This window comes from Hipposideros armiger, unplaced genomic scaffold (genome assembly GCF_001890085.2).
Source record: "Hipposideros armiger isolate ML-2016 unplaced genomic scaffold, ASM189008v1 scaffold_1132, whole genome shotgun sequence".
NCBI classification, from domain to species: domain Eukaryota; kingdom Metazoa; phylum Chordata; class Mammalia; order Chiroptera; family Hipposideridae; genus Hipposideros; species Hipposideros armiger.
Window position 1 is genome coordinate 215,462 of NW_017732482.1, and position 15,186 is coordinate 230,647.

Genomic DNA, 15,186 nt, shown 5'->3' on the forward strand with positions numbered 1-15,186 from the left:
GTCAGGAATGCTAGCCATGAGGACGGAGACAAACTTTTCCAATTTCTGCGCAGCCTGTTTCCCAGCCTCTAGTACTTCCAAGTGGTTGGCTTTTTCTCGGCTTTCATAATCCAAGATGACCTTGTTAGTGATGAGGGAGAAGCCAAAGACTCGAAGTCCACAGTGCCTTGCAACTATAACTTCTGGTACTGTACTCATGCCTGATGGGGAGAAAGAGGAAAACCAAGTGTCAGGATCCCAAATGGCTCTTTTCCTCACCCCCTTAGCTTAATCTCTATTCATCACCTCCTTGACAATTTGACATTGCAAAAAACAACCAAAGATGCTGCTAAATTAGTGTTGAGCTTATACTGTTCTATATTGCTTAAAAGAGTAGGACTTCAGCGGGCCTGACACATTTCTTATAAATATTACCATTGCGATGCTTTATTTCTGTATCTGAGTGTGGTAATTTTGAAGTCAGTTCTCAAGATGTGGTTCCATTTCTCAGCCAGAGGTACAGAAGGTGGCTATGGGGTTTGTTAGAATAATCCTTAGACACAGTTATCAAATCACGGATAGGTCATCAGCAGGACAGACTTGATGCTGGGTGAGGAGATGTGATGCTATAGCACACCAAATCTCACCACCATAATATCTTTCTAGAAATAAATTTAAGTTAGTCTCCCCTTATGTCCAATCCTCTCTCAGTCCACTATCATGTCTACAATCTTTTGCTCCTTCCATCGCTGTTTTACCAGATCCCTCCCTCTGTAAGCCTCCATCCAGCAAATTCCCCCTCTCACCGACAGCATCTGCACCCAGCTTCTGCAGCAGACGACACTCTGCCACAGTCTCAAAGTTGGGGCCTGCCAACATAACGTAGGTGCCTTCCTGTAGCTCTCTCTGCTCCCCCATTTGTTTCCAGACACAGTGAGCCTTCTGCCTCATCTCCCGGTCATAGGCATCAGACATAGCGGGAAAGCGAACTCCAAACCTAGGTCACAGGTTGGTTTATCTCAGATTAGTGGAATAAATACAATGAGCTTCTCCTAACTCCCCAACAAGCCTTTAAACCCTCCCACCTATAAACAAAGGAGCAAAACATGTACCTCTCATCATTGGGCCCTATGAGAGCGTTCTCACCCCCAAAACCAGGTAGGTTGATGTGATCGCGGATCAACATGATGTCTCCAACCTCAAACTTGGGGTTGAGCCCTCCAGCTGCATTGGTCACCACCAGGGTGTGCACACCCAGAAGATGAAAAACCCTTACTGGCAATGTCACCTTAGAAGCAAATGACAAAAGATCAGGAAATGTTCTTTGAAATTTCACCAATCCACCATGCAGATATGCATGATCTACATCATGAGCAGGGGATCAAAAAGTCTACGTAGCCCAGGTAGTTCGGCAATTAAGTAGAAAAGCTGGCCGGCCCCTTCCTCCAGCCCCCATCTGACCTCACCGCTTCTTCCACATGCAACCAGGCTTATGCCCCCCCCGCCCCCCATTTACCTTCCAGAGCGGGTAGCCTTCATACATGTGGAACCGGCCCTGCATCATCACACAGGCTTTGCCGTTCAGGAACCCAAACACCAGTCGGCCAGCATGACCTGGCACTGAATACAAAGAAAAAAGAGGAATGAGTGACATGATGTTTTCATACAACACATCCATTGAGTATCTACTGTGAGCCAGCTCACGATGCTTAACATGTGAGGGCATAATTAAACAAAAGAAAACATTATTATCTCCATTTTGGGGAAATTTAAGTCTGGTGGAGACAGAAATTAATCATAAACTTACAAGTAAGTGTATAAGTACGTACTGCTATTAGATCGCTGGGGGTAAAGATGTTAAAACTGAACATGTATCAGAGGAACAAAGGAAAGGCTTTTTAAAGTAATTTCAAAAGGAGAAAGCCATACTGCAAGAGATTAAAGTGAACAAAAAGCAGAATAAATTTGGAATAATGAATGCCGTAATTATAGACCCTTTCACAAATTCACAAAATTCTTAAAATGCGTATTCTTATTTATTACCCTGACTAAACTGTATGCATCCTCACTCCTGAAAAGGAGTTCGTGGTCTATTCTGCTTCCTGAAGAGGCTACTGAACAAGGAAAAGGGGCTGAGTTTGGACCCACATAAGTCTCCTCCAGTATGACCCACAGAACAGTTCTACGGGAATACATGCCCGTGATGGGGCACACAGGGGCATGGGGGTGCAAAGATGACTCCCCACACAGATATAACCATGATTACCATTTCCTTATCTGGCATTTCTCCTGTAATGGACATGGCCAACTAGCCTTCAAGGAATGGATGCTCTGGGAAAGGGACCAAGAGGAAAAGTTGAGAGATACTCAGAGATAGAGGAGTTTATTTACAATAAAAACATTAGCAACAATAGAGCAAAGGTGACATGGCTAGGAAACCCAAGTAGAGTACACATAATAAGTTGATAAAGCTTTCAAAAGTAAATTAGCTTATCACTTAGTGTAGCGCCCTTCTCACCAGGGGTACAAGTGGCAGGCGGAGCCGATGTCACTGCTATCTCCCTTTAGAAAATTTGACTCTCCCTCTCTCTTTTCAGTATTTTCTTCTCCAACCCCCATTCCCACCTCCCTGCTCTGCCTCCCAGTCTTGCTTCAAAGAAACTGAAAAATCTGTGAAAAGTCATAACTCTCCAAGGAAAAGAGGAAGGTAGAAGGCCAAAAATGTATAAAATTAACCAAGGCAAGTTTGTTATCTGAGAAATTAATAAGTAAACCAAATAAACTACGCTTGTCCTTTACTTGCCCCTGTGGCACTGGCACTTTTCCAAACTTTAGCTGTAGAGCTTTCTAGCTGCTATTGGATGCTGGATACATCATCCTCAGAGCTCCATTGTGCATAGAGGACATCTGCCCTTTTCCCCTCCAAAGGGTCAGTGTATCAGTTTTGTGTATTCATGCATTATCTGCAAGAACATGGTAGTCTGTATGTTCATTGGTTGCTGTGCGCTAATGTGGGCTTTTCCCTAGGACTGGAGCTAGAGCTGGGGAGATTGGAAATGGCAGGAGGACACAGGACAGGGGAGGCCCGACTTTGTCATGGGAGGTGACAAGCACTGCTCTTACCATTTAAGCTGCGGAGTGATAGAAATGAGATGAGTGTGTGAGTGTGTGGTGACCCTAGTGTGTATGAGGGAGGCATTGTAGAGGTTTAAAGAGCCCTGACTATTAAAGCATTGGAAACATGTCATCATGTAATACCACTGAGGCACACATGCCCTGTCTATTACTAAATTCTAGCAGGGGAATTTCCTTCTCAAGTCATTCTGATTGGCGCTGGTCTTTTTCCCTCTCTTACAACAGTTGTCTTTAGTCCAGTGCTATAGAGGATAACCAGGTGGGGGCATAGAAGCACTGCCCTCCCATCAGAATCCCATCAGTACCCCTCAGTCCCATCCCTCTCCCCTTCCTGCCAGTACCTGTACTTTGGGGAAAGTTTGGTATCTCACTGTAGTCAAAGGCCTGGGTCTGAGTTAACTTATCAGTCAGACCTCCTAACCCAGAACCACAGATCACTGCCACTTGAGGTCGGTGCTTGGTGTGGGACAGGAGCCACTCTGCAGTGCTCTGACAATCTTCATATGTGAATCTAGGAACAAAGAACAATCAAGGTGAGCCGTGCTCCCATCCCAAGGGCATCATAGAATAATGACCTTTAGTGCAAACAGGATGGCAGGTATACCGAGGTGGCAGGGGACAGAGAAGCTGGCCAAAGAGCTGCCCCAGAGGAGAGGCTCCTCTCTCAGGAGAGGCCACACTAAGCTCACCCACCCACTCCTCTTTCTGAATTAGACCCATTGAAATCTGATATGAAATTCCTTCCAGNAAATAAATAAATAAATAAATAAATAAATAAATAAATAAAATAAAATCTTTAAAAAAAAAAAAGGAGAAAGCCATACTGCAAGAGATTAAAGTGAACAAAAAGCAGAATAAATTTGGAACAATGAATACCATAATTATAGATCCTTTCCCAGAATTTTCAAAACTCTTTTTTCTTTTTTTTTTAAGATTTTATTGGTGAATTGGGCAAGGGGAACAGTGTTGGGGAATTGGGGAAGGGGAACAGCCAAGTTGTTGTCTTTCAATCTTAGTTGTGGACGGTGCAGCAAGCTTAGCTCTAAGTCCAGTCACGCTGCTCGGCTCAAGATGCTGTGTTCAATCTTAGTTGCGGGTGGGCGTAGCCACCATCCCATGCAGGAGTCAAACCAGCAGCCTCCTTGTTAAGAGCGCATGCTGTATCCACTGAGCCATCTGGGTGGCAGCTCAGCTCAAGGTGCCGAGATCAGTCTTAGTCGTGAGTGGGTGTAGCCCACCATCGAACAGGCAGTCTTGTTGTTAGGAGCACGTGCTCTCACCAGCTGAGCCATCCTACCACCTGTTGGCAGCTCAGTGGCAGCTCAGCTCGGGTGCAGCATCACTGGCCCCTGTGGGACTCGAACCGACAGCCCTTGTTGCTCAGAGCTCACATTCTTAAGCTAACAACCAATTGAGCCACTTGGCCAGCCCTTCAAAAATCTTAAAATGCATATTCTTATTTATTACCCTAACTAAACTGTATGCATCCTCACTCCTGAAAAGGAGTTCGTGGTCTATTCTGCTTCCTGAAGAGGCTACTGAACAAGGAAAAGGGGCTGAGTTTGGACCCACATAAGTCTCCTCCAGTATGACCCACAGAACAGTTCTACGGGAATACATGCCCGTGATGGGGCACACAGGGGCATGGGGGTGCAAAGATGACTCCCCACACAGATATAACCATGATTACCATTTCCTTATCTGGCATTTCTCCTGTAATGGACATGGCCAACTAGCCTTCAAGGAATGGATGCTCTGGGAAAGGGACCAAGAGGAAAAGTTGAGAGATACTCAGAGATAGAGGAGTTTATTTACAATAAAAACATTAGCAGCAATAGAGCAAAGGTGACATGGCTAGGAAACCCAAGTAGAGTACACATAATAAGTTGATAAAGCTTTCAAAAGTAAATTAGCTTATCACTTAGTGTAGCGCCCTTCTCACCAGGGGTACAAGTGGCAGGCGGAGCCGATGTCACTGCTATCTCCCTTTAGAAAATTTGACTCTCCCTCTCTCTTTTCAGTATTTTCTTCTCCAACCCCCATTCCCACCTCCCTGCTCTGCCTCCCAGTCTTGCTTCAAAGAAACTGAAAAATCTGTGAAAAGTCATAACTCTCCAGGGAAAAGAGGAAGGTAGAAGGCCAAAAATGTATAAAATTAACCAAGGCAAGTTTGTTATCTGAGAAATTAATAAGTAAACCAAATAAACTACGCTTGTCCTTTACTTGCCCCTGTGGCACTGGCACTTTTCCAAACTTTAGCTGTAGAGCTTTCTAGCTGCTATTGAATGCTGGATACATCATCCTCAGAGCTCCATTGTGCATAGAGGACATCTGCCCTTTTCCCCTCCAAAGGGTCAGTGTATCAGTTTTGTGTATTCATGCATTATCTGCAAGAACATGGTAGTCTGTATGTTCATTGGTTGCTGTGCGCTAATGTGGGCTTTTCCCTAGGACTGGAGCTAGAGCTGGGGAGATTGGAAATGGCAGGAGGACACAGGACAGGGGAGGCCCGACTTTGTCATGGGAGGTGACAAGCACTGCTCTTACCATTTAAGCTGCGGAGTGATAGAAATGAGATGAGTGTGTGAGTGTGTGGTGACCCTAGTGTGTATGAGGGAGGCATTGTAGAGGTTTAAAGAGCCCTGACTATTAAAGCATTGGAAACATGTCATCATGTAATACCACTGAGGCACACATGCCCTGTCTATTACTAAATTCTAGCAGGGGAATTTCCTTCTCAAGTCATTCTGATTGGCGCTGGTCTTTTTCCCTCTCTTACAACAGTTGTCTTTAGTCCAGTGCTATAGAGGATAACCAGATGGGGGCATAGAAGCACTGCCCTCCCATCAGAATCCCATCAGTACCCCTCAGTCCCATCCCTCTCCCCTTCCTGCCAGTACCTGTACTTTGGGGAAAGTTTGGTATCTCACTGTAGTCAAAGGCCTGGGTCTGAGTTAACTTATCAGTCAGACCTCCTAACCCAGAACCACAGATCACTGCCACTTGAGGTCGGTGCTTGGTGTGAGACAGGAGCCACTCTGCAGTGCTCTGACAATCTTCATATGTGAATCTAGGAACAAAGAACAATCAAGGTGAGCCGTGCTCCCATCCCAAGGGCATCATAGAATAATGACCTTTAGTGCAAACAGGATGGCACGTATACCGAGGTGGCAGGGGACAGAGAAGCTGGCCAAAGAGCTGCCCCAGAGGAGAGGCTCCTCTCTCAGGAGAGGCCACACTAAGCTCACCCACCCACTCCTCTTTCTGAATTAGACCCATTGAAATCTGATATGAAATTCCTTCCAGCTATCCCAAAACATCACCAACAAGGCCTGCATACCTATGGATTGATATTAAACTCAGAACACCCCGTCCCCTAAAAAAAATTTATTCCAGAGCCTAACCAAAGTTAATGACGTCTACGTTTCCACCACCAGCCCCAACTCCAGTTTTGTTACCACTGTCAGAGTTGATGGCTCTCCTTATGACAAAGATTTAGAGAGGAAGGGACCGCAGAGCCTACAGAAGTACAGTTGAAATAATCCAATCAAGGAGGGCAAAGAGCTCCCCACCTATCTATTAGGCTGAATTTGAAAATTATTTAAAAATTTGCTGCTAATTAGATCCAAAGTCCTATGGCACCATCAATCATGGTTCAGTCAGCCCCGCAGCTCTTCAGTGTTGCTTTCTCACTTTCCCCTCTGCTGTGTTCTCCCTGCCTTCTCCCATCTCCTCTCCTCTTCAAGGTTCTTTGCCCTCCAGAGAACTCAAGACATGCACATCCCCAGAGCCCGTATACCCCCGAAAAGCAACCTAGAATTTTTCTCACAAGTCCAGACCAATTGCCTCAAACTCATCTGGAAAGACCAAAGATTGAAGGGGGGAAAACTTGAGAACTGCAAGCGGAGTTGTGACAGAGCTGAACACAACTACCCAGCCTCCAGAGGAAACCCTTTCCTTCAACAGCAGAGCCTTTGAAACCATATGACTCTACATATGGGCTACCCTCAGGAAATTAGCTGGGTAAGGGACAAGGGTGGGGGCAATAGAGCTGGGGCCACAAGGATGATGGAGAAGAGAAGCAACAAAGTGGTAAAAATCAAACAAAAGATCAAATGGCATCCCCAAAGGCAGGAAAGATAATGAAAGCACTGTGAAGTCCTGGACACCTAGCATATCTAGCTACACCTTATAAGGCTTCTTCACTGGCCATCGGTTCCCCAGGAATACCCTGGATCCCTGGGCATCCAAAAACCAGTGATCCCCAACCAAGAGATTTGGACTGTGGTTTCCAGGACCAAAGCAGAGAGAAAGCTTTTCAAAGCTGCGGGTGGGTGATGGGAAGGGGGTGGGGAATGGGCAGGACCTGTTGCTCACTTCGCTGAATAAGGATTTCCTTGTCTCCTTGGACACTCCATCCCAAATTCACTGGACCTCCAATTTGGAGGGAAGGGGGGTATTGGCGTGGGACGTGAGCAAGCTCTCCTCTGAAGGAGGGACTCTAGATATGGGCACCAAAGTTCCTCATGACTTTACTAAGACTCTAGAATGAGAGTCTGTGAAGGGCTCATGCGGTGGCAAGACCCTGTGTGTGTCGGTGAGGCGGCGCGGGGAGGCGGGAGGAATATACGCGCGTGGGAACATACACACATACCGGCTCCTTTTTCGAGTAGACTACATTGTATTAACACAGCCCCTTTCCTGCTTTGGTGGCGCCTCCCCAACTCGATTCCCACTTGCGCCCCTGCCCGCGCTGGCCGCCCCACTGCTGTGCCGCCTTGTCCCAGACACTGGGCTCCGTGCCAGGCCTTTCTGCATCTCCAGGGCACTCTCTCCCTCTCCCGGAACCTTGGAGGCCCAGGATGCCAGGTTTCCAGGTCTCGGTGACAGCCATTTCCCCTCCCCAGGGGTCTCCAGGATTCCCCGAGCCTGGTGCCCGCCTCACCGGCTCTCCATGGTCCCGCCGACGCCCTCTCGATGAACCTGCCCTGCTCCGCTGGGCTCTGCTCGGATGGGTTGAGGTGCTGTCACCTAGGCTGCTCCGTACCGTTAGTGTCCGCACCTTCTGTGTCTGGCGCTGGCTTATATCCGCGTCCGAGGAGCTCCCAGCCAGTGGCAGCCAAGCACACAGTCCCGCCCCATCTCCATGGCGACACACCCTTTTTTTTCAATAATCGCGGGAGGCTGTTCTGTAAACTCAATCTGAGTTTTTCCAGCCCCGGATTCTTTCTCATGGCCCATATACCATTCCCGACCGGCGCGTGGAGAGGGCGGGGGAGGGGGCGGTGAGGAGGGCATCCAGCATTTCTTCCCTGCACCCATTCCGGTCCGCAGATCCGCGTTTGCAGGTAAGGAAACCTATGGGAAGAGTGCTAGAAGCCGTGAGGAGACCCCCATCTATCTGCAACCCCGTTTACGAGTGTGTCTGCAGCTAACCCTAAGAGATTTAGAAAGAAAAAATTTTAAACTTTAGGTAGTGCAAACCCAGAATAAAATTAAGCCTGTGTGAGTTGTTTCCTGGACAAAGGAAACAGGATCGACCCTAGCAACACTGCTGACCTGAAGGTTACAGGACTGGGGAGTTCATATCAGGAGTCTGGCCCAGATGGGGAGCAGAAAAAAATCCTACGCGAAAGAATTATTGGATCCTCCTCACTGACAAGCGGTGGGGATGAGACTGGAAAACGCAGACACTCCCTTGGTTTATGCAATACTGGATCCAAGCAATAATGGTGACTGGTGGACTCCCAGGGTGAAATTTCTGGAAACAGAATTGCACAATGTGATGTTTTTGTAAGAATCCAGCTATTTTCCTCTTACCACTTTTGCAAGTTTAAAATTTCTCTAACAGAATTACATAATATAACGTTTTTGTAAAAATTCAGCTATTTCCTCTCCACATTTTTACAAATTTAACCACCCTCACATAAAATCACAAATCAATGGCCCTTGTTTAGCTATTGGAATCCTCCACCTGTTTCCATTCTCCTAAACTCTAGTTTTCCAGATTGCCATTTTACCCATCACTATGGCCCAAGCCACCCTTTCCCAACCCTGTTTCTATCTCATTTATGAAAGAAATGTTTATTGAGAATCAACTATGTGCCAGAACTGTTCTAGTGCTAGGGACATAAGAATAAAGACAGTATATATAAAGAAAAAAAATTTATATATATATATATATATATATATATATATATATATATATATATATATATCTCACGAAGACCGGTGCTGATTGACTGCTTTATTTTATCATCATTATTGTTATTATTTATATTATTATTATTACTATCCTTATTCTTCCCATAATTTCAGCAAAGATAACAACAGGGTGAACTAAAGTAAATCTCAGTGATCTTGGTAATGAAGACTGTGAGCAACTGCAACATCAAAAGCATGATTTTAAGTGATGGGTAAGATCAGTCATAGGCAAAAATCAACCCAAGGACACATCTAGCCAAGTTGATTGCTGAAAGCCTTGTTTTTCCTAACACCCCAAATACAACCCAGTTTACATGGAAGTCAAGATTAGAACATCATTATATCTAAGAAAGTGCAAACAGTTAATTTCAATGGACTCTGTGTAAGGTAAGTGGATGTAAAGCGAAAGAAGATGATCTGCATTGTATCTACAAAATGAAAATTGGGGACAGGCTCAATCTTTTGTAGAGTTTCTCCAGCACCATATGGGGAAGAGTCTGCAGTATATATAAACATTCCTGTCACCAAAGAAATGTACTGTTATGTGACAGGCAAGGACAGTTTACCAGACACTACCTTAGCCAGGGTGACATAACCTTCAGAACTACATGGCAGACTTCATTCTGAATTCAAGCTCAGCAACCACCAATCTGCATAATCACTTGACCTTCAGTCTCTTCAATCTCACCAATGGCCCAGAGAGTAGTCTACCCTGCCAGGCTCAGCAGGCCTCCTCAGGCCACATTCTTTATCTTGTGGTCTATTCAACAAGAGGGCCCAAGCTCTAGGTTGCATTAAACCCTATCTTGCGTCCTGTTCTACCCCTAACCTTGGTTTGTTTACATCTCTTTCTGCTTTCCTCACAGGTTTTGACCTGTAAAGGGTACAGATCCAGGTGCTGGGTGTGTGTGCATCTGCTGCATTTGTGAGCACTGGTACACAGCAGGTACTTAATGGTCAAAAGTAAAAAATGTCTTGTAAGTGTCTATTATATCTCTTTGGTCCTGTTAACCTAAAAATAAAAGGCCAAAGTGAGAGGAGACAAACAAGCATTTGAGATAAAAAAGAGGAACTATTCAGGAATCACTGATTCAGGCAGAAATCCATACAAGAGGTGCTGATTTTCACACAGTACTTACTTTTTTATCAGAGGGATCCCCTAAAGCCCAGCTTCACAAAGACATTTTAAAATCAAAAGGAATGGAGCAAAATCTGATGTTCAATTTTGAATTACATCGAGCTAATAGTTTGCATGGTATACAATAAATGTTGATTATTGATGTGTTTCATTTAAAAATTTTAAATTACCCCAGGTGCCTCTGTGAATTTGCCCCTTGGCACAGAATTTGGGAAGTATGACCCTATCTCTCCATCCACCTAGTTATCTTGAATCTATATAGGGTAAACAAGTGAACTCTGTAATCTAACTACCTGTGTATGAATTCTCTCTGAACCCCTTACTTGCTAGCTGTGTGATCCAAGGCAAGTAGATTTTTCACTATGCCTCAGTTTTCTCAGTTGTATAATTTTGATAATAGTACTTACTGTTGTTTCAAGGGTTATGCTGAAAGCTTGTTAAGTGTTTAGATAAATGCCTGGAATTATAGTAAACACACGGTAAATTTGGCTATTATTATTCTGGATCGTCCTTTTTACTTTTTTTTAAACAATTTCTTTTTTTAAAAAAAGATTTTATTGGGGAATTTATTGAGGAAGGGGAATAGACAAATTGTTGTCCTTCAATCTTAGTTGTGTAGGGCGCAAGCTCAGCTTAACTTGGAGCTGATGGTTCCTGGAAAAAACACATTGTTCCCCTTAAAAACACATTGTTCCCCAATGAAGTTTTTTAAAAAACTTATTAAAAAAAACACACACAAAATAAAAACTGATGCTGCACTATAGTACCCTGGCTGACTATCCACCCGACTTGGGACTGTCCACCTGCTTGGGACTGCAGCTGACAATATTGCTTAGTATACAAATTTACCTCAAAATGGGCCTTAAATTAATTAGTTGATTGATAGCCATTTATCAAGCAACTCCTACCTGCCAGGCATTGAGCATAAAAAGGCTCCATCCTAAATACTGTGCATTCTACCACCTCTGTGTTGCTGCCCTTTTCAGTCTGCCTAGCAGATGATGTAAGTGCAAAAGCATTAAACTATAGTCAGAAGACCTGGACTTTTAGTCCCATTTCAATCTTTCACTTAGTTTAAATGACTTTAGCATACAGAGACTTAGTTTTCGTATCCATAAAATATAGTCTTCTCTGTCCATCTCATAGTGGGTTTTGAAATAAATGCATATGAATATAAAAGTGTTTCATTAACTATGAGAAAATTACAAATATAATCATTACCTTTTGCATTTTTCTGCCAATTGGGTTACTTAAGACAGAGCTCAACTCCAGGTTATCCATGCATGACAATATAACAATCCTTCTTAATATTTTTAAAGTTTTCTCTGGCTGCTCTGGCTAGAAGTGATTTCTTCTTTCCCTGAACCTGTACTATACTGTTTAATTTATTTGTTATGAAGCATGTATTGCATCATGAATTTCTAGTATTGATTTTTCCCCCCAGGTAATAAAAGATTACTAGTGCTGATACTTAATACTGTGAATTTTTACATTATTATGTCTTCTTACCCAGAGTGTAAGTTTCTTAAGGAGTGTCTTTCACAAACAGTAGATATTTAACAAATATTTATAGACGTATTGATTGCTGAGATTCTACCATTTAGAGTAGGTTGTAAAACATGGCCATAATATTTTCAGCTCCTTCCACCAAGATTTGAAGTCCATTTCTCCATGCGTTGAATCTGTATAGGCCTTGTGATTTGCTATGACCACTAGAATGTGGTAGGAATGAAAGCCTAGAGATGACTTTCAGCTTCTCCTTTCATCATCTTGGACCATTGCTCTAAGGACCACCATGCTATAAAGAAGCCTAGCCAAGCCAACACATATAACTGCCCGACATGTGAGTGAGACCCTCTTGGACCATTCAGTTCTTTCTAGTTACCTCTTACTGCACATTCATGAATGAGCCCAGAGCAGGCCACTAAAAGAACCATCCAGCCAACTCACAGAACTATGAGAAAAACACATCACTTTTTGGGGGTGTTGTTCATTATGTAGAAATAGATAACTGAATACTAGAAGAGGTATTTCTCACCTACATGCTGATAGGGTTTTTGTTGGGTTTTTTTTCCCCTTTTACCTCTTTTATGGCCCTTTTCACAAATTACCTTGCTTTCTGGACATGTATCTTCTGACCACTACCAGGTTGTAATGTCACTGAGGGTGAGACAGAATTTATTGATCTTAGTTCTCTCCTAAAGTACTGTGCCCAGAACTGTAGGTAGCAAGTGATGAGTGCATTTGTAGAATAAGTAATGGCTCCTTCCAAGGGAGTCCTGGAACTCAAGTCCCAAAGGAATTTATTATATTATTTAAATAAGTGTATTATTTATTATAAGGCATTTTCATCATGAGAGCACTTAGACAGCCATTGTCCTTTCCTTAACCCTGTACCACACCTATATGGGTGGAGGTTAGTCTGCCATTAAAAAGGATCTATAACAGGACATATTCAGGGATTATTCCATTACACCTTTCCTTCAGTGCCTCACATACCTATCAGAAAGGACATTCTTCCTGTTGGTTAACATTTAATTCTCCATTTATTACTTCTCTAGCCACATATCCCCATATTTCACCTAAAAGAGCCCTAAAAAATATAAGCCATTCTACTCATCCAACCCTACAGGATCCTTGGTACTGCATCCGATTTTCCATCTCTCCCACGTTTTTATACAGGTCAAACTAGATTTAAATGAACATCAACTATGGCTTTTGTGATGGTGGGGAAAGTCACAAAAGGACAGGTTTTGGAATGTATGTGTAACCAAGGTGCAAATAATGAGCCTACTCTACCCTAGAGTGAGCACTAGAGCATCTAGCTGTGTGCCAGAAACAGCTGAAAGAGTAGCAGACTGGCTTACCCCCCTGCAGAGCTACACCCCCTTCCCTATTTTGTAGAGGTTCCTTAGTTCTTTAAGTATATTGGAAGGATACTGGCTTCTAAATAGAAGCTGACCAGGGAAAGCTGTGTCTAAAATTCAGAACCCAGGTAAAGCCTGTAGCCCCTGTAGCCATAAGGGCTGGGACAGCAACAGTACCTTTATTATCAAATATTTGGGGCAGGCTATACTTTCCTCAATGTTAGGCTCAGTGGAGAGGCTTCTAGCTAAACTGGTCATGTACCTCAAAGTTGTTTTTCAATTCCTTGTTGCCTCTCAGATGTAAGGCAGTCACAATTTGGGCTGTAATGTGGAGGAAAACCTGGTGTGGTTCAAGCTCCCATAAAGGCCACATGAGGTTGGGGAAGGTGGCTGGTGAGGCACTATCCCCAAAAGTTGGGTTCAGAGGTTACTGATAGACTGTCAGGGTTCTGCTTTGGTTTCTGGGAAGGGGTAAGATAGAACTCTCACCTGAGCGGTTCTTCAGATAAAGGCAACCATCCCAGCATTACTCTTAGTCTAGGGGCCCCTACGTTTAATAGTCTTGAACTAAAATATGTCCATTTGTAGCAATCAGGTATTTCTAAGAGCTGGCGCTAGAACCATTTCCCTTTGACCTCTTGGTACTCCCTTCTTCTATGACAACTGGGCCCTTCTCATCCTAGCTTAACTAAAGAAAATTACTTCAGTAACACTATAAAACAAAGATTCTTGAAGGTAACTCATTTCTACTCTATCATTCACCATTAATCCCAGAGTAATAGCCTACTCATCCTACACTTACATAATTAAGGAAATCCTCCTAAATTATTCTCTCCATAACAAGGGACCCTTCGCCTTGACTGACTGTCCCTGCTCTACCCTGAAACACCCAACAAAGTTGAAACAACAAAGAAAACAGTTTCCTTCAGCTAAGGGGTGGGACCTACACATTTCATTTCAGCCTGGGTACTACTCCTTTAGTAGAGCACCTTAATAGGTTTGAAAAGTAGTCTTAGCTGCTGCGCATGTTGAGTATGGACAATTATGGATGAATAGGAGAGTGGGTAGGTGGATTGGCTGTGTTTAAATGCCTGCGCTGCTTAAAGTCTTTTCCAATACTTGTCAGAGCAACCTCCATTGCAGTCTTTGTGGCTGGGGGCAAAGTTGAGTTTTCAGAAAGTAAAGACTGTCATCTGCCAAACAAGGTGAGACGAAAATATCCTTTGACTTGATTGGTTAACTCAAGCAAAAAACACATCGTGCTTATGTGTTTAGGATGGGGGGAGGGGAGGTTGTCATAAAAATGAGCAAGACGTTGAAATCTCCTTGAAGCGGCAGAGGCAGATTCATTAAAAGATAATGTCACAATTTAATCAGGAGTGGGGGAAGGGTGGAGTCTGCAGAGCGGCTTCCTGGAGAAGCCTGTCTTGTCTTGTTCCAGATGCAATTCCAGCAAGAAAGGCTGGGGTGATAACCTTAACGTTTTAATCCATTTGCTCTTGCTGCAGCTTTTCTCTGACTTTCCACAGACATTTCTTTGAGTAGAGGGTCTAGGGTCTAAGCGCTGTGTCCCGTTCCTCCTCTCGCAGCTCAGAACAGCCCAAGCACCTGCACACTTTCACTGCCGGCCCCTTGAGCCACGCCCCCCAGGTCCTGGCGCTAAGTTCGGACCAATAAAGTCGCGCCCTACGGATCACAGGACGAGGAAAGGGAATCCCTCCAGCCAATAGGAGGCCAACTGTAACCGCAAATAGCGAGAAAAGTCTTTTAGTGGTGTCTTTGAACCAATGAGGAGCAATGACTACACGCCAGTTCTGGGCGCGTACCAGAGGACGCCCAGCTCCCTGAAACACGTGACCAGTG

The 15,186-nt window shown here is 44.1% G+C and overlaps 1 protein-coding gene across 1 annotated transcript; it reads right to left on the bottom strand.

Moving 5' to 3' along the window:
- PNP (purine nucleoside phosphorylase) lies at positions 1-8,185 on the bottom strand (the record flags this gene model as incomplete). The annotated part of the gene is made up of 6 exons (XM_019632354.1): positions 8,060-8,185; positions 3,456-3,625; positions 1,496-1,599; positions 1,092-1,267; positions 786-976; positions 1-200 (listed from the first exon to the last, which is right to left on the bottom strand). Coding segments are annotated over exons 1-6 (852 nt in total), but the record flags the coding sequence as incomplete, so codon positions are not given.
- Between the last annotated feature and the right edge of the window lie 7,001 nt (positions 8,186-15,186).